This window comes from Musa acuminata, chromosome BXJ3-4, assembly GCF_036884655.1.
Source record: "Musa acuminata AAA Group cultivar baxijiao chromosome BXJ3-4, Cavendish_Baxijiao_AAA, whole genome shotgun sequence".
Classification (NCBI taxonomy): Eukaryota; Viridiplantae; Streptophyta; class Magnoliopsida; order Zingiberales; family Musaceae; genus Musa; species Musa acuminata.
The window spans coordinates 43,310,613-43,331,888 of record NC_088352.1 but is presented as its reverse complement, the minus strand read 5'-3'; the positions used below and the strand labels follow the sequence as shown (position 1 = coordinate 43,331,888).

General features: G+C 39.2%; 2 protein-coding genes and 1 non-coding gene across 3 annotated transcripts; 1 reads left to right on the top strand and 2 right to left on the bottom strand.

Moving 5' to 3' along the window:
• Positions 1-793: 793 nt before the first annotated feature.
• Positions 794-8,821, top strand: LOC135634543 (lipoyl synthase, mitochondrial-like). The gene is made up of 4 exons (XM_065144910.1): positions 794-1,259; positions 6,801-7,012; positions 7,819-8,198; positions 8,481-8,821. Exons 1-4 carry the CDS (start codon positions 829-831, stop codon positions 8,604-8,606), a joined length of 1,149 nt encoding a protein of 382 aa, XP_065000982.1. The 5' UTR covers positions 794-828; the 3' UTR covers positions 8,607-8,821.
• Positions 8,822-10,842: 2,021 nt separating this feature from the next.
• TRNAY-GUA (transfer RNA tyrosine (anticodon GUA)) lies at positions 10,843-10,933 on the bottom strand. The gene is given in 2 exon segments: positions 10,843-10,878; positions 10,897-10,933. It is a non-coding gene; the product is annotated as a tRNA-Tyr (tRNA).
• Positions 10,934-11,146: 213 nt separating this feature from the next.
• Positions 11,147-14,718, bottom strand: LOC103982844 (uncharacterized oxidoreductase At4g09670). The gene is made up of 2 exons (XM_009399891.3): positions 14,086-14,718; positions 11,147-11,919 (listed from the first exon to the last, which is right to left on the bottom strand). Exons 1-2 carry the CDS (start codon positions 14,563-14,565, stop codon positions 11,299-11,301), a joined length of 1,101 nt encoding a protein of 366 aa, XP_009398166.2. The 5' UTR covers positions 14,566-14,718; the 3' UTR covers positions 11,147-11,298.
• Positions 14,719-21,276: the final 6,558 nt, after the last annotated feature.

The window sequence follows — 21,276 nt, the reverse complement described above, 5'->3', positions numbered from 1 at the left end:
GGTCAAAAGCATCCATGGTGATAATGCAATCAGAGGTGCAAGAGATATGATCAGTTTACAGATCTTATTGAGGAGTCTAAGTACATATTCAACACATCAAAATTCTTTCTGCAAAGAAAGACATGAAAAAGAAAATGACAGCAAAAAAGTATCATCTCAAGTGACAACACTTCTTCCATTGTTCAAACACTTGGATTCCAAAACCTACTTTTTAGGAAATAAGATTTGGTCCCTAAATTTGCTCATGCTTTGTGCATATGACAATTGTTTCACGTCATCATGGCTCCAAATGGGCTGGGCTTTTAGGTTCATGTATGATGAGAATATGTGGCCTGGGCTGTGTGTATATATATATATATATATAATTCTATGCATTTACTTTATAATAATCATTTCTCAGATGTACCTTAAGATAACAATTGGCACAAGGCGGAACAGATTAACATAATAAGTGTGTCATTAGTGACATAACCAAGTTGGATTACTTTACTTTGAAGAAGGTTTGGACATTTGACCCTCTCCAACCCACCCTTTAAAATCGCCTTTTTTGAACTTCAAATTGAAGTAATTAATTAGTAATAAAAAACTTAGTTGTAGAATATGAAAGGCATTAAGTGCACTTCTAAAATAAATGTAAATTAGTGTCGGTAAAAAAGTGTCATGCACAAAGCTACTGTTTGTAGCGGTAACGATAAATGTTATAACGGGAGTTGTATCGGATATACGATGCCGGTATAATATAACGGCCGTTACGCCTCGTGATACAATAACATCCGTTCCCATTTGGCGAACGCGATCCGGTTTTGGGAGTTCGAGAGGGGCGACGCGATGCAGCGGTCTCGCCTCCTCCTCTTCGGCAACATCGCCGCCCGATCCTTCTCCGGCATCCGGCCTCTCTCCTCCGCCGCCGCCGAGCCTCCGGTACAGACCGTACGCTCCTTGCAGCCGCCCCCGGCCCGGACCCTCGCCGACCTCCGCCGGCGCCTCGCCGAGGAGGCACCCGCCCTTGCCGACTTCGTTTACTCCGTGGAGGTCGGGACCAAGAAGCGGCCTCTCCCCAAGCCCAAGTGGATGAAGGAGACCATCCCCGGGGGCGCCAAGTACGCCGCAATCAAGGCTAAGCTCCGGGAGCTCAAGCTCCACACGGTGTGCGAGGAGGCCAGGTGTCCAAACCTCGGTGAGTGCTGGTCCGGCGGCGAGACCGGCACTGCCACTGCCACCATCATGATCCTCGGGGATACTTGTACTCGCGGATGCAGGTCGGATTCTATGCGATTTATTTCCCCCTGTTTTTGCGTCATCTTCTCCGCAATCAAAATTGTTCTTTTCGTCAAAAGAAAACAATTCGTGGTGTCTTCCTGTCAATTCAAAGATAGGTAGTGAAGAAATTAATTCGTGATAATACTTAATAAGATTGTGGAGATTCCCTTGTCCTAACACCAGGTTTCGTTTTGGATCAAAAACTGACAATTATGATATGGCAATTATTGACTTGGTGGTTCTTTAATTCTTTTCGTTTTTGTGACCATTTGGTGATTGGTTATGCCAAGCTTTAAGAAGTTTAGATCAAATCTGTCAATTAGGTTTTAACAGTGAGAGCTGATGTTAGAGTTAGCCCCAGGAAATTTACCATAAGTTAATTTTGGTAACCCAACAAGACAATAAAATGAAAAACGAGACAAGAACAACAGAACACCACGGACGAAAGAGGAGCAAATTACTACTGCAAAATAGGGACAATTACAAATGTCATAGGAAGATGTTCCTAGGCCATAAAACACCCGAAAATACTAAACAAGAAAAACCAAACTATAAGTCCAAACTATTTAACTGAGTATGGACTTAAACCAAAGCAAACACTTAGGTTTTTCTTGTGGTGCCACTTGTGGTGCCTGTGGTGCATCTGACTTCAAAGCCCAGGCCCTTATTTATAGTTCCAATACGAGACAACAAGTCTGATTTTCCCGATGTGGGACTATGAGACTTGTCAAACTAACAAATCTCCACCTTGGCATGTCCCAACAAAACTTGCTCCACCTTCTTCATAAAAGCCCCAACGGGCAATCACCAACAATGAACACCAACCAAGTCCAAGCACTGCTTGAACTTGTAAACCGGAAGAGGCTTCGTAAACATATCAGCTGGATTGTCCTTCGTATGAATTTTCTGAACAAGGACTTTTCCCTCAGCAATAATATCCCATTTGCATCTAACAATTTTCTTACCCGAAATCGGCTTCACAAGATCCCAAGTTCTATTCCGATGGAGAGACTCAATTTCTTTATTCATCGCAATCAACCACTTAGCGGAATTATCACAAGAAACTGCATCTGAGTAGGAAGTAGGCTCACCAACTTCACTTGTCTCTTCTGCAACAGACAAAACATATGCAACCAAATTTGCATATATTTGTGGTGGTCGAATATCTCTCCGTGGTCTATCCTTGGCTATGAAATATTGCTCTTCCTCTGGAGCAACTGCATCAGTAGACTCGGGACCATCTACTGGCATTCTTTGAGTAGAAGAGTTCGACTTAAAGGAATCTGAACTACCAATCTCAAGCTCCACCTGCTTCTGCGCACTATCATTTGTATAACTAGTAGAATCCTCTTTGGAAGATAATATAAACAATTCATCAAAAGTAATATCTCTACTGATTAGAAATTTTGGGGATTTGGGATCAGAACACCATAATCTGTATCCTTTCACCCCAGAAGCATACCCAAGGAAAATGCATTTTTTAGCTCGAGGCTCTAATTTTCCTTCATTTACATGCATGTATGCTGGACACCCAAAAATTTTTAAATCAGAGTAATCAGCAGGAGTACCTGACCAAACTTCCTCCGGAGTTTTAAAGTTAAGTGCTGCAGAAGGAGCGCGGTTGACAACGTAACATGCCATATTAATCGCCTCTGCCCAAAAGTTCTTTGTCAACCCTGCATTTGAGATCATACACCTCGCTCTCTCCAAGAGTGTTCTATTCATACGTTCGGCCACACCATTTTGCTTAGGCGTCATCCTAACAGTGCGATGCCGAACGATTCCTTCATTTTTGCAGAATTCTTCAAAATCACCTTCACAAAATTCCATGCCATTATCTGTTCGAAGCCGCTTAATCTGTTTACATGTTTGCTTCTCAATCAAAGCCTTCCATTGTTTAAATGTTAGAAAAACATTATTTTTATGCTTCAGAAAATAAACCCAAACTTTCCTGGAATAATCGTCAATGAAAGTCAACATATACCTTGCACCACCCTTAGATTGAACATGAGCTGGACCCCAAAGGTCTGAATGAATATAGTCAAAAGTACCTTTCGTTTTGTGAACTGCCGGAGAAGTAAAGCTGACTCTTTTCTGCTTTCCAAAAATGCAGTGTTCACAAAAATCAAGTGGCCCAGTACTTTGTCTGCAAAGTAGACCCCTTTTGCTCAATATGCTCAAACATTTTTCGCTCATATGACCCAAACGCATATGCCATAATTTGGTGATGTCAGAATCAGACAATGATGATGACGAAACTGCAACCAAACCTGTGACAGTAGTTCCGTGCAGAATATACAAGCTACCAAACCTACAAGCTTTCATAACAATAAGGACACTTCTAGAAACTTTCATAACTCCACCTTCAGTTGTGTATTTACACCCAAGGGCCTCTAGGGTGCCTAAAGAGATGAGATTCTTTTTTAAATCAAGAACATGTTTAACATTAGTGAGCGTCCTCACAATACCATCATGCATTTTAATTCGGATTGTACCTCTACCAACAACATCACATGCGGCATTATTGCCCATTAAAACAATTCCACCATTACAAGATTCATATGTGGAAAACAAATCCCTATTGGGACACATGTGATAAGAACAACCTGAATCTAAAATCCATTCATTTTTAGATCTCGTCCTGTCATCAATAGCAGAAAAAATATTTCCAACAATCTCATCAGTTGCTACACTAACTTCAGCGGATTCAGTAGTTTTTTCAACAAAATTTTCCTTTTGCTTTAATTTATTTTTCAATTTAAAGCAATCAGATTTAATGTGCCTCATTTTATGACAATATCTGCATTCCAAATTTCTATGTCTGGATTTAGATCTAGATTTAGATCTACTACTGTCAAATTCTCTTTTATCCATTCTCCCCCTAACAACCAGACCCTCAGCTTGATTCTCTCCACTTTCCCCAGTGATATTCCTGTCTATCTGCTCCTTAGATTTCAGTGCAGATTTAATTTCTTGATACAAAACTGTTTCTTTTCCATAAATCAAAGTATCACAGAAATGCTTAAAAGATTGGGGAAGAGAACACAAGAGTAACAAAGCCTTATCCTCATCATCAATTTTTGCATCTATATTCTCCAAATCCATAACTAAAGAATTAAACTTATCAAGATGCGAGAGTATAGATGTACCTTCAATCATCCGAAGCATATACAGACTCTGCTTCAAGTAGAGACGATTCTCCACTGTCCTCTTCATGTACAAGGCTTTAAGCTTGTCCCACATGCTCTTAGTCGTAGTCTCCGTAGGTACCTCCCGTAAAACCTCGTCAGAGAGATTTAGAATGATGCTTGATCGGGTCTTCTTATCCATACCCGCAAGCTCTTCTTTTGACATATCATCCGGAATGCTCTCGGCTCCCTGTAGTACCAAATCAACTCCATCTTGAACCAGAATGACCTCCATCTTGAGTTGCCACAAGTCGAAGTTGACATTTCTGTCGAATTTCTCGACAACAATCTTTGTTATTGTCATCGTTGCCAAAAGCGAGACAAGAACAACAGAACACCAGATATACGTGGTTCGGTCAATTGACTTTGACCTACATCCACGGACGAAAGAGGAGCAAATTACTACTGCAAAAGAGGGACAATTACAAATGCCTTAGGAAGATGTTCCTAGGCTATAAAACACCCGAAAATACTAAACGAGAAAAACCAAACTATAAGTCCAAACTATTTAACTGAGTATGGACTTAAACCAAAGCAAACACTTAGGTTTTTCTTGTGGTGCCACTTGTGGTGCCTGTGGTGCATCTGACTTCAAAGCTCAGGCCCTTATTTATAGTTCCAATACGAGACAACAAGTCTGATTTTCCCGATGTGGGACTATGGGACTTGCCAAACTAACAGCTGAGATGCAACATTCAGCTTAAAGCATGATTTTGTGTTAATAATGTTTGGAAAACAGCGTGCCAGTTCACAAAGCTCTGGACAATAAGTGATCTGGGCATGATCAAATGTTCATAGCCTTATCTCCACCAAACAGAAACGTCGTAGTATATGATAAATCACCCTAAAACTGAAGGAAATATTTAGAGAGTAGAGGGTCACAATATTGCCTAAAATTTATGGAGTCATTCGTAGTAGGTCATTTCTAAAATGTGGAGAATAAAAATTGAGTTATCAATTAGATTATGTTTATTGGCTTTGTTTCTAGATATTGGAGAAGCTTACAGAACTGTTGAGGCATAATTAGTTGATTAGTCTAGGTGTACTGAATCAAAGTTGACAAGAACAGAATTAATTTCGAGACTGGATGTGGTCTTTGGGATCATCATCACACTGAATCAGGTGACCTGATTGAATTTTTGTATCAGAATCTGTCAAAAATGGTTTAGATGTTGAAAAGAATTAAAATAAATTGGGAAGTTGCTGGAGGAAAAATTATCAAATGCACAAGAAAACCAGGAAAAAGAGAAGCCACAAATTCAAGGTAAAGATTATTGCAAGGAAAGTAAAACATTAACTTATACAATTTTTGCGTTTACATGCAAAAGGGTCAAATCATTATGCATTTGACATTAATAAACAAGAACAATGAAACATAACATGCCTACATGCAAAGAGTTGAGATATGTGGCTTATGTCAGGTGGTATTGTAATCGGATGCAAAATATTGGAGGGGAAATTTACATTGTGGAGAACCTATAGGACCACAAAAGCCAATTCCAAGTTAGTATCTGTAAGTGGTACTTGATAATGCAAGTGGAACCTTTGGAGAAGAATTATTGATGATTTTCTGCCCAATTTTAGCTACTTATATGTCTGTCAGTTTTGGTTTGAATTCAATATATCTATTAGTTTGTTGGATTAGATCAGTCTTATGGTTCATTTTGGTTCAAGTTTGGTTTATACTATCCAATATATCTATAAATTGAATGGCCGTTTCATAAATTAACAGCATAATGATTGGTCTAAGTATTCAACGCAACTGTTTTTTATGGACCTATTGGATATCCAGGTCAGAGAATCAGAAAGAAAAATACTTAGAAATCAAAGATGTAATTGAGGAGTCTGTAGCTTGTTATCCGTTACCATTGTAACATTCATTGTAATTTGATCAACATTTGATATCCCTCATAAAGTTACCTTTGCATATAAATATTTGATGTTTCTTTGATGGTTCAAAGGTGCAACACTACTCCATGGCATTTTTGTGGAGTATAACTTTAATTACCAAATAAGTCTCTCACCATATCCTTTTCAGCAATGTTAATGGCCAGTTCAATGCCATCTAACACCTTATTAAGTCATGTTAATGGTTATTGATGTGAAATTCATTAATGACTTTGGAAACTGGATATAACTTGTGGAAAATCTCGTATTCATTTCAATGTAGTTAGTTTGTGTTTATGCTTAACCTCAATGAAGTTTGATCATGTTGTTATCTGTCTCGTCGTTGCCATTCCTAACTAAAATGCAGTATGGATGAGTTTTTGATCAGGAAGTTGCAATCGTCTCTATATCAATGTATTTCCTCCCGTAAACAAGGGTTAATGTTATGACCTCTTGCCTCTTCAGATTCTGTAATGTAAAAACATCACGCACTCCTCCTCCTCCAGACCCAAATGAACCTTCTAATGTTGCTGAAGCAATTGCCTCATGGGGTTTGGATTATGTGGTGATTACTAGTGTTGATCGTGATGACTTGCCTGATCAGGGGAGCAGCCATTTTACTGAAACTGTGCAAAAGTTGAAGGCATTGAAACCTGAAATGCTGATAGAAGCACTAGGTATTATTTATACTGTTCAGTGTTTGCCATGCTTTTTTTTCTAATTTTGTTTGTTCTTGTTTATTTAGATTTCTTCTAATATCAGACGTGTGGGCATCTAGTAAGAGTATGGCATTTCTTTTTCTGTCATTGATAAGAAAACTTATAACAGAACAACCCAAGCTTTATCACCTGTCCTAATTCGAGTTTGGAGAGGAGAGGGCTAGTCAAGATCTTGCACTAAGTTCTAGTGGACACAGGTTTATATTTCTCAGATTTGTAATAACTTTAGATATATTTTCATCAGTAATATTTAGTTGGTGTTTTACAGAGTTCCTAAGTCAAATTTTGATCATGTTTGGTGTTTAAGAGTCATGATATGATTATAATACAGATTAGGTAATTTCTTTAGCTCTTGGGAGCCATATTTGGAAAATTCTAGAGGTTTTTTTCTGTATAAATGATTCCTTGTTACGAGGGATGTCAACAGAATTACAAGTGGGTGGGAATATGATGATTAATGCCAGAGATAAGATTTGCAGGAAAGTGTCCTATATATTTCAGAATTTTATTGGTGCAGTTTGTTATTATGCATTTACTCATGAAAATTATTTTCAAATTTATACTGAATTTTGGCCTGTAGGATATGCAAACTATGTACTAGTACTCAATTTTGGTAGGGTGTGAATATATAAATTGACTGCATTTGTTTTTTTATCTCTTGGCTCTTATAACTGATCTGATTACTGAATCCTTGATTTTCTATTTGGTAGCTCCTCGGAATTCCTGAAGCCTTAAATTTGTTATTTGCATTAATGACTATGCAGTTCCTGATTTTCGTGGAGATCCCGGCTGCGTGGAGAAAGTTGCAAAATCTGGTTTAGATGTTTTTGCTCACAACATTGAGACAGTTGAAGAGCTGCAGAGCATGGTCCGAGATCACCGTGCTAACTTCAAACAATCAATTGACGTCCTTAAATTGGCAAAAGAGCATGCTCCCGCTGGCACTCTTACAAAGACGTCAATTATGTTGGGTTGTGGTGAGACACCTGACCAGGTAATCAGCACAATGGAGAAGGTGAGGGCGGCAGGAGTTGATGTTATGACATTTGGTCAGTATATGAGACCATCAAAAAGGCATATGCCAGTCTCTGAGTATGTGACACCAGAAGCTTTCGAGAAGTATCGATCTCTTGGAATGGAAATGGTACTACCTTGAAACATATATATCTCCCTTTTTCTCAGATCATATTAACTTAATAACCATTGGTAAAGATAACTTGCCCTATTAATTCTTCGACAAGATGGTAGTCCTCTTTATCTTGCTAGATTCTCCTTGTTCTTCTAGTATATCATTTTTTTGTCAAGATCAACCTAGAGATTTTAAGGATAATGATGAAAAATACTTGTCTTAGCCATAATGTCTCCACTTATCGAAGTTACACGATGAACTTACATACAGTACTGATGTGGTATGATGCTTTGGCAGGGATTCCGGTATGTTGCATCTGGTCCTATGGTCCGATCATCATATAAAGCCGGTGAATTTTACATCAAGTCCATGATCGAAGCTGATCGAGCTACGGCTTCCTCCACACCAAGTGATGGATCTTGAATCACAATAACATTCCACACCTGTTATCACAAAATTGAATTCCATTTTCTCTTGGCTATAAACACCATAGCTTCTATTGAAGTGCATTGTTAACATTGTTGCTGCACTTGGTTGTTGAGCAGATGCCAAACTTTGATCTCTGTAACTTCGATAATGGTTTATACTGATGTATTTTGTTGTATGTGGAAATAATACAGTGAATCTTTCTTCCTGAACTAGCACTAGTAATATGATTCTCTATCCAATCCATCATTCGTTGACGCAATATATGCCCCCACTGTGATGTCTGGTTGATTCAGAACTGGAAAATTTTCCTTTCTTCCGAACCCATATATAGAAGAAAAAGCATGAACTCGAGGCACCGAGACCAGAGATCTGTTTTAGGTTGTGGGAGGGAGAATGATGATTCCGAAGCAACTAAGATCAGGATATATCACCATTTATAAGCCTGATTAATCACCAATAATAAACCATATTTTTTTTAGCTTTTCAAATGATACATCAACACTTTGGAGGCTACTAAATGTTATCATTGACATCAAACAAGTTGCTGTAAACATAAATAGTGATTGGCTCACTGATTTAGATTATTCCTATTACCATAACATCCATCCAGAAATGCAAACAGAAGAGGCTGCAATATGATGCCAAATTAACGCATTAATTTTATAGTGAGAGAAAATGAGCCCAAATAAGACTCAAGCCAATCATCTACAGAAACGAATTTAATGGAACTCCACAAAACCATCTATGCTGTGAGCTTATTGGTGCAGTAAATAAGCTGGGAATTATGAGAACGTAGCGGCAGTATGAGATATACCACCTCACCTACCAAAACCATGACACACTGCATCAAGATCACATGCAAACCAAGACACTAGCGAACGCAACGAAGAGTCCTACGGCCGACGTCGCAAGCTTTAATGCGTCGGACGATGTGGGAGCTGCAGCAGGCGCCGTCTCCGGCGGATGACCAGGAGAGTACGGTGATAAAGATGGTGCAGTTGCCCGTGATGGTGGCACTGCAACCGATGGCGTAGGTGGATTCGACGGTGGCGCTGATATTGAACCCGGCGGAGGATTCGTCGGTGGCGCTGCAGTTGAAACTGACGGCGGATTCGACGGCGGCTCCGGAATTGGAGTCGCTGGGGGATTGGATGGTGGTGTTGAGATTGAAGACGAAGGCGGATTCGCGGGTGGCGATGAAACCGAAGTTGGCGGGGGAGTTGGTGGCGGATGTGCGACCGGAGGAGGAGAACGTCGTGGCACAGGGGATGCTGATGGCTCCGGAGATGCCTTCGGCGGTAGTGCTGCATTGCATGGACAGGTGTCAGGTTTCTGCTATCCATCGATCACAAACATATCATAATTCTATAGGACGTGTAATCTAAAGGAAGATCTACGGAACATATCATGTCAAGGAACACACACCAAACCATGATCTAACGAGACACTTACACGAACGTTCGCGGGCAGCACTTACCGTGGCTGCAAGCGCAAACAACACAAAGGTTCAGGAAGAGAAAGAAGGAGAGTGTTCAGAGATGTCATCAGAGGAAGGGGAGGTCGTCGAGGTACCATTGCAATGAAGGGCTCCATCGGGAAGGTGGCAGAGATTGGGGAGGCGGGAAACGCGACTGGCGTTCACAGGCACGCCCAGGGAGGACGGCTTGACGACGTCACAGAAGCACTCGGGTGCGACGAGGTAGATGCTGAGGGCAACGAAGCAGCAGGTCCTGCCGGGACGAAGGGTTCGGTTGCCCATGTGCAGGTACGGCCGGCAGAACTTGATGTTTGTTTCAGCAAACGTGCAGTTGGTGGACGAGTGGCCGTGCGACGCCATGTCGGCGGAGGCGATCGAGAGCCAGAAGGTCATGGCTGCCACGAAGAAGCGTAGCCTGGCCATCGTAGGAGGAGGAGATGAGGAGAAGTGGCGTTGGGGAAATGAGACGTGGGGTGGAGGTATATAGGAATAAGTAGGGGCGATGCGGCGACACGTGAAGATTTGAGATGAGCGTTCAGTTGAGGATGCCGGCGGAATGCTCTTCTCTCAGCTCTATCAACTCTTATCTCATCTAACGATGCTGTTTTTTGGTTCTTCGACTTCTTAGCCTACAAATAATGTTCATAAGAATGATTATATTACAGTATTTGCGTCATAAAAATAAATCAAAATACAACAAAGAATTATATCATATTGTCTGCGTCATAAAAATATTTAAAAAAAAAGAAAAATTCCGACCTGCCGGATTCGAACCAGCGACCTAAGGATATCTGTCAGTACTCCAAACTACAGTCCTCCGCTCTACCAACTGAGCTAAGGTCGGTTTTTATTATTATGAATTGTAGAACGTACTTAAAATAACGTATCCGTACTGCAGCTGTCAAGAACATGAGGTGATGATGATGAAGGAAGAAGGGAAAGCAGGTGAATCCATCGACTATTTTATAGGGTTTGACTTCTCGAGCTGCATACGGGATGCCAACGTGCAAGAACAAGATTCATCTTCTTCGTTCATTACCTCATGAACTGCAACAAGTTACAAATCCAGTTCGTTGCATTTTATTCTTAATATTATCAGAAAAGTTCGTCAAAGATAACATCATCAAACAGCAGTCTTACAGCGTAACACTGTTCGAAACGAGCCAAGCATTCCGTGATACTCCATGAGGTGACTCGAGGGACCGTCCATCATCCAACAATGTCTACAGGTCTGTATCCCTGATCGATCGAGGCTTTCACCGCGTCCAGAACCAGCTGCGTCTTCTTACTGATGGTAGGCCATTTGTCATCTGGCTTCCCAGTAGAATCTCTGATGCTTCCTGCCAACCTTGAGAACTCCTGTACCATAAGAGCCTCCTGTGGTAGACTAGCCGTGACGATATGCGTGCTGGGAAGAGGTTGCCATCCGGTCACAAATTCGTTGAAGAACAAGCCTGAACCAAATGTAAATGGAGCTTTCTCCTCCTCGAACGGAATCACAAAGTCACTGAGACGAAGGGATCCATGTGTCCCCCCAACTATGAGTTCCATTATCATATCAGCCATGAAAGAGCACTGGAAGGTTGCCACCTTGCCGTCTTCCCAGAGAAGAGATGATCCACACGAGAGAATGACACCAGCTTCATTCTTCACTGTACCTTGGAGTGCAATTGCTTTTGTTGGCAGTTCATAATCCGCAGCCCACAGGATAGAGCGAATGCAGTACCACCCGACATCACCGAGAGCCCCGAGTGCATCGAGATCGGGCTTCACACGGATGTCATTCTGAAGGAAAGCAGGGTTTCCAGCAAACGAGAAACAGCTATGAATCTGCCATAGCAACCCACACAAGAGTTAGATCCATAGTCATAATAAAATCTCTTAATAATAATAGCAGCATGTACAGAACATAAACAGGCATGTTCGAGTTGCTGGCAGATTCATCTATTTGCAGAAAGGAACATCACATGCTATAACTCATCAGCAGACTCATCTTCCCCTCCAAGAAAAAACCCGTTATTGACTTGTTTCACAAATTTTTTTTCCACATGACAGATAATTAAAGTAGTTCGTAGTTCAGGATTGGTACGGAGCCCCATATGACCTAGCATTTTATTTAGCGAACACGAGCCACTCACAATATACAAACACGAACATCTCAACACACCATGATAAGAAGCATGCATAGGATAGATGAATAATATGAAATTGAACTGCAATCATCTTTCCGGAAGATCAAACAAGAGAAATATCTACAAAATTGTTTTGTGATTATAACTATAGTTGAAGCAATTACCATTAGATAGCCTTGAAAATATGATGGGAAGGATTAAGAGTACATGGGCTTAAAAGCGGCATATAACAATGCTATCATGCAAAAAACCAGGCAACCTAGATGTCTCTTCTTCAGCCCTGATACCAACCAAAAGGGTGTCAAAAGATCACATTCCAACCTATTCGGGCTGGTCTAAATCCTGATAGAGCTGGTTAAATATTGAGTCAAAGGAGCCAAAAGCATGGTTGGGGACATCCCAAGCACTTGAGCAACCAAGAGGAAGATGAAGGTTGAGAGTGTTACTTTAGACATCGGGCTAAGTTAGGAAGAGTAAAAGGATTCATTGCTCTATGAAAGAAAGAAATGTGAAAATATATACATATATATGTACTTATGTATAGGAAAGAATTTAGCAGGGCATAGATAACATTTAGATATGGAAATTATCTCTCTTTTTGGATATGTATTACACTAAACATAAGGGGTGCTCCATCAAAAGATAATTCTAGGATCCAATAATTATCAAAGAAAGAACCAAAGCAGAACATCGTCCTTTTAATCCTAATAGTCAATGCTTAACACTTTTAATCTTGAATAGGTGATTCCGGGTGAAAAACTAGCATCTATCATAATACCATTATCGGATCTGTAATAATTTTAGCCTCATCTCTGAACTCCCATAGTCCTACATACCAAAATCCAGAGGCCTGTGAGCCCACTAACTTTAAGTCGATAGATCTGGAGATCAATGTAATCAGTTGATGAGATATCGAGAAATGCATCATCTTCCATTAGTAAAGTTCTCAGATTACCAGGAACAGAACAGTAGAAGACTTCAATACTAGACCCATTGCCTTGGGCCATGTAAAATATAGATTGCTAAACATACTCTCTATTGTTAGGTTTGTTCTGATAACTTTGCTTTGTCCACACAATATGAGTTTCAGTTTCTTTTAGGGTGAGGGGAATGCTAGGAATTAACTTAGTGAAGTCCTTGCCCCACAACTTCCAATGAGGCCCATATGCTTATGAATTGCCTCTTCCATCGGCAGAAATTGGATAGTCAGGAACCTTTTGTGCCAAAGACTGTAACTTACCAAAATTGGATTTCAGCAGATGCACACAATTGTTCATCTGACAAGTAAAGATCAAATAGGACCCCTTATCAAAAGCACCATATTTCTTTATTTATTTCATGACGATTCTCTTTGAAAGCTTTTGAAGTTGCAATTATTGAGTGTAGCATGTGGATGTAACTTGATCTGTGGTGCTTGTGAAGCGTCCTACAGCTGTGGATAACAGTTGGTGAGAAAAAATACATACTAGCTATGATGATCGGTCACCATCACTGAAACCATTTTCCGACACCCGACAGAGGCCCAAATTGACATTTTTTCCTAACAAAAAGCAGAAAATACCAGCCTAGGCAACATCAATCGGGAGAACGATCGATCCAATTAATTATAACTAGTATGTGCCATATGGAATCAAAGAATCTTTTCTTCAGCAAACAAGAAAAAATCGAACAAAGGAAGAGAAATCCACATAGACAAATGGAACAGTCGTAAGATAAACAAGCATTCGCCATCCATGAACTACTGGCATGATGCATCAGGATTATAACCAATTTACAAGCATCGGCAAAAAAAGACTGTTTTTTGGGGATGAATAAAGATGAAAACGATCGATTGCACGATGTCTAAGCAAAGCTAGGGATTTACCGTCTTTAGCTGTCCAAAACGAGCCGAATCGGACAACAGCTCCCGCATCTTGGCGGTCCGGGGGTGGTGCATCCACATGGTGCTGTCCATGAACTGCACGCCGTGGGAGCGGCAGGCGCCGAGGATCCGGTCGAGTTCGGCGGCGCAGAGCGCCGTGGGCTTCTCCAGCAGCAGGTGCTTGCCGCGCTCGGCGGCGGCGACGGCCCATCGGAGGTGGAGGCTGGTGGGAAGAGGGACGTAGACGGCGTCGACGCCGGGGTCTTCGAGGACGGCCTCGTAGGAGCCGAAGGCGCGGACGGCGTCGGCGTCGAGTCCGTTGTCGGCGATAAAGCGGCGGGCCTTGTCGAGGGAGCGGCTACCGACGGCGACGACGACGGCATTAGGGGCCAGCCCGATTGCGCGGGCGACCTTGCGTGCGATCTCCGCGCACCCCAAGATGCCGAACCGGATCGGGTTGCTCTTCGTCGTCTCCGCCGCCATATCTCACTCTATTTCTCCGAGGAAATGTCTCGGTACGACACACGTACATACGTATGTAATAGATATGTTAATGACACTACATAAGTCACGACTTGTTCACACGTTTAAGCAGTAATTAATTACCTAGAGAGAGAGAAAGAGAGAGAGAGAGAGAGCACCATGTGAACATATAAAATTATCCTATATATCAATTATGTTGATTGATGATTTGAAGTAATTAAAAGAAATGCACACAAAATTCATTCCATCACTTGACATCTATGCCGATCAACATCACCGTTATTTCGGGGTACGCTCATGAGAAGACACCGTTACGAGTGGCTATCGCTTGGCGTACTAAAGCAACTCCGCCACAACCGACAAAGATGCCTACCACGGCGGCTCCGGAACCACTGGTTCGGTTCCGGAACCGTCCGGCTTCTCTAAATATCCAAAATCGAACCGTTCAGATTGATCCTAAAACGAAAATCAGAACCGTTAGTTTTATCTTCGATTTTGATTTGGTTTAAATTGTTAATTTTTATTATTTTTAAAGTAAAAATATTTTAATTTATTTTTTTATATTTTTTAAAAAGATGTATAATTATAATTAGTGTAATAACTTTAAAAAATATAAATAAAATTATAAATTATAAATGACTCTTTCAAGATTTAAATCCAAACTAACTAACTTAATTTATTTTAAACCTAAGAATTTAACCACTAAATCATTGATCTTATTTATGTTTTATGTTCTATTTTTATTTTTATAATATTTATTTGATTTAAAATCAAAATGATATGTTTTAATTTTTAAAAATCAAGAATCGAAATAAAAATCGAAGCACCCCGAGTCGATTCCATTTCGATTTAGAGCTAATAAAATATTGGATCAATTTGGTTTCAATTTCAATTCGATTTAGTTTTGATTTGAATAGAGTCATGATCAAAGTTAATTTATATTAAAATAACATAAATGATTTTTGCAATGGTCTTTACATCATTCAATTGTTTACTCTCGACTTTCACTACTTAATGTTGAATGAATTGTATCAGAAAATTAATTTGACGTTAATATTTTTTTTGTATCAGCATCAAATTGGACAGATGATACCCTTTTAATCGTATCGGAAGATCCGACTATCACTGACATATGGTAGCAACAATTATATATTTATCAGGATAATAGTGATTGATTGTGTGTGTATATATTTCACACTGATATGTACTTGAACTAAACTGCATATCTCAGCAGTGGAAAAAAGATACTATGATGTGTTGCTCGATTCTTTCTCTGTCTTGTGTGTTTGTAAACATTGGAGTAGAGTGCAGCTTTTCAGCAAGCTTTAAAAGGACTGATCAGCTTTTACTTCTGAAATGTGATGTTGAAACTTTATGGAATAGTGGATGCATAACTAGCAACATTCTTTCTTCTTCAGCTATTGGGTCACAACATATTATGAGTCTGCTGGTTGTGTAGAATTATTGCAATATTTATATTGAAGATAATGTATTGTCATACTCATACTAGATTTATTAGCTTAACTGTTAAGCATTGTTCTGTAGTGGTAATACTGAGCTACTTTATTTACTGATTCAAGCATTGAACACTTTTCACAAACTGCAGTAATGTCCTAAGTAGATTATAGAATGTAAATATGACTATATATATATATATATAGGTGCAGTTTCCACCATGCAGTGTGCATCAAAATTCACAGTGCTTTTTCTTCCTTCTATATGTATCTTCTACCACACAGGAGAAGTACGTAAGTGCATGCGTTATATCACTGATCAAACACCTCATGTGGGTATCGTCTGCGGCAGAGAGAAAAAGAAAGAGAGAGAAATCACATGCAGTGCTAACAATTGTTTATTTTAATCAAGTGTGGAGATGACTTCTATTTTGACTTGAAGCTGCTTCATTAAAATGACAGGTACACCTCTCGCTCTGGAATGATTACCATGCTAATGGTACCATAATCTACCAATATCCATTAATCAAATGGGGATTGACACTGTTCATGTACAGCTTCTTTAGCCTTTCCAAGAAGCCACTGAAGGCTCCATCACAAGAGACTTCCGCGTGACGTTTCTTCGGTATCATCATCGTCGTCGTGTCAGTCGTTTAGCTCCATTAATGATTGGAGTTTTGGTGCTTTAGGCTTATCTTATTAAGGGAATCAGGGATCAATCTGTACCACGTTGAATAGGTTATGGTTTGCTCGGAGAAGAAAGGTGGACACGGAAGAAGCACGAGAAGGTGCAGGTACGTGTTACCATCAAAGCACTGACCTCCTCTCCCACGTTTTGCGGTCTTCGAGATCGCCTTGGGAAGCATGTTCCAGGTGTTCGACCGAATGCAAAGAAGGCCGGTGCCTTTTGTGTCGAGCGTGGTGAGTAGTAGGGATGTCCATGAGATCCCAAAACTTGAATATGACTTGTAATTTCGAACGTGAATCTTCATTTTAGATCCATTATTGTTAGGAAATTATAGATGTCGATCCATATACATGCATGTCTAATAGTCGGAGGGAGAAGTGTTCCCTATTGAAGTAGTGTCATCAACCATGGCTGATGAAGAAGCTTCAGAGAGACGAGATTCTCTCAATGAGGCAGAAGGGGCATATGCCCCTTGTACGTCCATGCGTCTCCGACACCTGCCCTTCCACTGCCGACGTGTCAGTAGAGTTTGAACCATCCCGAATGTCGATTTTTGAGCTGCAGTGTGTTAACCCGAGACTGAACATAGATATCGTTCTCTCAAGGTGAAAGCCGAAGATTATTCATTTAGTTATCTGTCAGGTGCTTGCACATAGATCGAAATCAGGAGAAGGATTCCTGACTCGATCCCTCCGATAGTTAAATTAGTAAGAATTAAAAATAAAAGAGTTGGAGTATGAGTGCATGAGATCCGACCCTCAGCGTTGTTTCTGAGGTGACTTTTATATATGTTACTGTGTGTTGATGTTACGTAGTTATAAATGATCGTCAACATCTTTGTACATAGGTATTTAAAGATCATCGCCACTATTGGCGATCACCTCGTTTGCTTGGACATGAGCACAGTAGTATCTGTCCAACCCTGCTTCATTCGATATTACTTTACACCTTTCAAGTAGCTCAGGATGAGACTACGTCGCTCGATACAGTCTCGAGTGTTATTGGTGTAGCGTGCTGGCGACATAAATGGCAGGCGGCTATCTCATTTGATGCACGGCGTTGACCTCAGAACACCGTGCCAGGTCTCTCACGGCCATCTCTTATCCTTTTCCAACGAGATCATCGCCTTCGGATCGTATAGGCGGGCTTGCTTCGATCCCACGGAAAGAGGAGGAAAAACATGAGACGTGCTCATAGTATTCTTCTTCTACTTGTCGTCTTTCAATTTAGTTCATGATTGCGCGGCAATTAATGCACCCAATAAATGTCGTGCATGTAATGGAGACTGCTATTCTTGAAACAATGGACCTGTGTGTGCTTGATTCATGCACCGTTCCACCTCAAGCATTTCACTTTGAGATCACATCCGTCATTGAGATGATCGCGTGATTTTTAATCATCTTTTGACTTGTAGTATTAAGTAAAATATTATCCCAACAAAAATAAATAAATTATTAAAATTATTTTTATAAAACTTAAATTTTTATAAAAAAAATATTTTAGTATAGTTATATTAACACCCGCATTAAAGGATATATCGAATTGGAAGAACACTTTTAGGTTCTATATATAGAGTCATTAACAACTCATTCATTGAAAGAGGTTTAGATAAGTCACAAAGATAAGATCATTCATTCATTCATTCATTGAAAGAGGTTTAGATAAGTCACGGAGATAAGATCATTCACGAATATAAGATTATTTTTCTCCTTCGTTCATTCATTCAAATATTATTTTTACTCTGTGATCATACTCATAAGGGAGATAATCAACTTTTTTTATAGCATTTTTCTTTTTCCTAGGCTCCATAATTCGTGGCCTAATTTTATAGCAAATAAGCCTAATCGATAATCGACTTTCACTATAAGAAAAATAATCATTAGGTACAAAAAAAAAATGTTATCACTAAAACTTAAAAAGGCCACTAAAATAATTATTGATGAAATGATCTGTCACCAATTTCTAGCGACTAAAAGCTTTAATGATGAGAAAAGACACGCTTGTCACTAATGATTTTTTTAGTGGTGACTTACCTTTGTGCCCAATATATTCAAATTTTATCACTAAAAATAAACAAATTAATAAAATAAATTTTTTATGATAATATTTGACGATGAATGGTTCTATCAAAATCTTGACTTAAAAAAGTTTTAGTGACAACATAATTAAGTATGTCACTAAGGCTTGATTAAATGAAAAGAGTAATGGTAACATGATGACTAGGTCTGCATAGGTAAAATGAAAAGAGTAATGGTAAAAGTTTTAGTGACAACATATTTTTCATGTAAGGGAAAAGATTGTGTTTCCCAATTCATTCATAATCTACTGCTTTGCACAGGTTACTAGGTTTTGAATAGATCTCACAAACTTAGTTTAGTAACTGAAACAATATTATCAAGAAAAGAATTTGATGACTACTTGAAGATAGCCATGTTGACTACATTATTTTTGCAACCTCTAAATAATTTGAATGACCATAAAGTGAATCTTTTAAGCTAAATTTGTTGCTGATGTTTTACTGGCAATTTGGACAGTTTCCACTATGACTTATCTCTCTCATACATGTTAATATATCTACAATAAGCATGCATATTGCTTACAAGTCACTGCCATGTGTGGTATGTTCCAAACTAGTCTTAATTTGTTCTGTCTCTCTCTGACACATGTTATTCCTACTATTTAATGCAGTTCATATATATATAGGTGAATTGGCATCATCTTTTATCTTTCATCCACATTTTGTTATTTAACTTGTATCCAAATTTAATTTATCTTTGTACTACAGAAATTCTTCAAGTTTACTCTTCACTCTTCTCAAATGACTAATGCATAAGAAAGACACAGAATAATTTAAGCGCAGAAATTCCAACAAGGAGATTTAGCAGCGTAACCAATAACTTATTATTCTCCTAGCAAGCTTGCAATCAAGAATCAGATTAGAAAAAGGAAATACATCTCATGTAATTTTATTTGGTGCACAAATATAATAGTTTATGATTCTGCAGGACCGCATCAAGCAAGTATTAATTAGGTTGAGGCTGGTAGCGCAAGAGACAGTAGCGAAGGCCATGCAAAGAGAGAGCAACTATTGTGAGGCTAATGATGGATCGAGGAGAGCCATGTAATAAGTGATGTAATAGAGGATCAAGAGGGTGGCGACTGTATGTGATGTATTTGGATCCACGAGTGAGTTGAAAGGACCGGAGGCACTCCATTGTCGAACAAGCCAGTGGTAAGGGGGAGGAGGAGGAGGAGGAGGAGGAGGAGGAGACGGAGGAAGCAATGATACCGGCTCGGCGTTGACGTAGGCAGTTGAATGATGATATCATGGTGATTGTGAACCATTTGTTCCTACGTCAAATCTTCTATTACTTTCAAAAATCATTCCATAAAATAAGAATTATACATCATAATTTATAAAAATTAAAAATAGATTAAAAAAAATAATAAATATGAAAAAGAATCCTTTTAGTTGGCTTTAGGTTTCTAACTTCACCCGTACATCATAATGTATGGGTGGACAATTAAATGATAGGTTCTCTCCTAGAGCCTTCACCCTCTTTCTATCACCTCTTTCCTTGCTCCTTCTGCTGTGCCACCCCCTTTTTTTGCTTCTTCCATAAATCCACCTGCTTTTTCTTATCCTCCTATGCCCCCTCCCCCTGACTTCTTTACCTTAGCTGTAAATGTTCCTTCAAGACTCCTTCCATTTTCTATCTAAAGTATGTTTACCTCCTCTAGTGGTTCTCGTGTTGTGGCCTCTCTATCATCAGACTCCTCTCTACCTTAGATCTTTGGAGAATCGTGGGAGGAGGCAAACACACTTAAGACGAAAAATGGAAAAAAGCTTGAAGGGGCATTTACAATTAGGGTAAAGGAGTTAAGGGGAGGGGGCACAAAGAGGACAAAAAAGAGTAGATGGATCTATGGAAGGAGCAGGAGAAGGGAGAAATCAAATCATGCAACTCTTTTTCAAATAATAGTAATAAGGTATTACTAGCTGAAAAATCAAATCAAATAGAAAAAAAAATCAAGATGGAAGTAAAAAAGAAAATTTATATTAAACTAATCAAGAGAAAAAAATACTTATAGGATCTTGAGCTACTCTTTGTCCTATATACCTGAACACTTATACTTTGATAGATCTACTCTACATGCGTAGATGTCATCTATTTATAGATATTAAATAATAATAATTTAAACTAAGAGACTCTTATTTCTAAGACTCTATCTAATCAATTTATTAAAAAGATAAAAGATAAGAATCTAAAATCTTTCAAAAAATAATACTTTAGCACTCCCCCTTTAAATATTTTTTTAGCGGTAAGTCTCAACTTACTTCAAAGATCTTCAAACAATTATCTAGAGAGAGATTTGATAAAGATATTTATTAAATTTTAAAATACTTTTAAAGTTAACAACTTATCTCAATGACTCTTGCATGACAAATTAGATTTAAAGTTAATTTTAAAATATGTTAATTATCATATTACAAAATAATCGATTTGTTAATTTGATGGTAGACATCCTCAATTAAACATCTTAACTATATACATTCTTGAACAGAAA

Excerpts from the sequence above, each read along its gene's own strand:
- LOC103982844 (XM_009399891.3), bottom strand. The coding sequence starts at position 14,565 with ATGGCGGCGGAGACGACGAAGAGCAACCCGATCCGGTTCGGCATCTTG. Across the intron at positions 11,920-14,085 it reads GTTTTGGACAGCTAAAGACG|ATTCATAGCTGTTTCTCGTT; the intron begins GTAAATCCCTAG and ends TTGCTATGGCAG.
- LOC135634543 (XM_065144910.1), top strand. The coding sequence starts at position 829 with ATGCAGCGGTCTCGCCTCCTCCTCTTCGGCAACATCGCCGCCCGATCC. Across the intron at positions 1,260-6,800 it reads ACTTGTACTCGCGGATGCAG|ATTCTGTAATGTAAAAACAT; the intron begins GTCGGATTCTAT and ends TTGCCTCTTCAG. Across the intron at positions 8,199-8,480 it reads GATCTCTTGGAATGGAAATG|GGATTCCGGTATGTTGCATC; the intron begins GTACTACCTTGA and ends ATGCTTTGGCAG.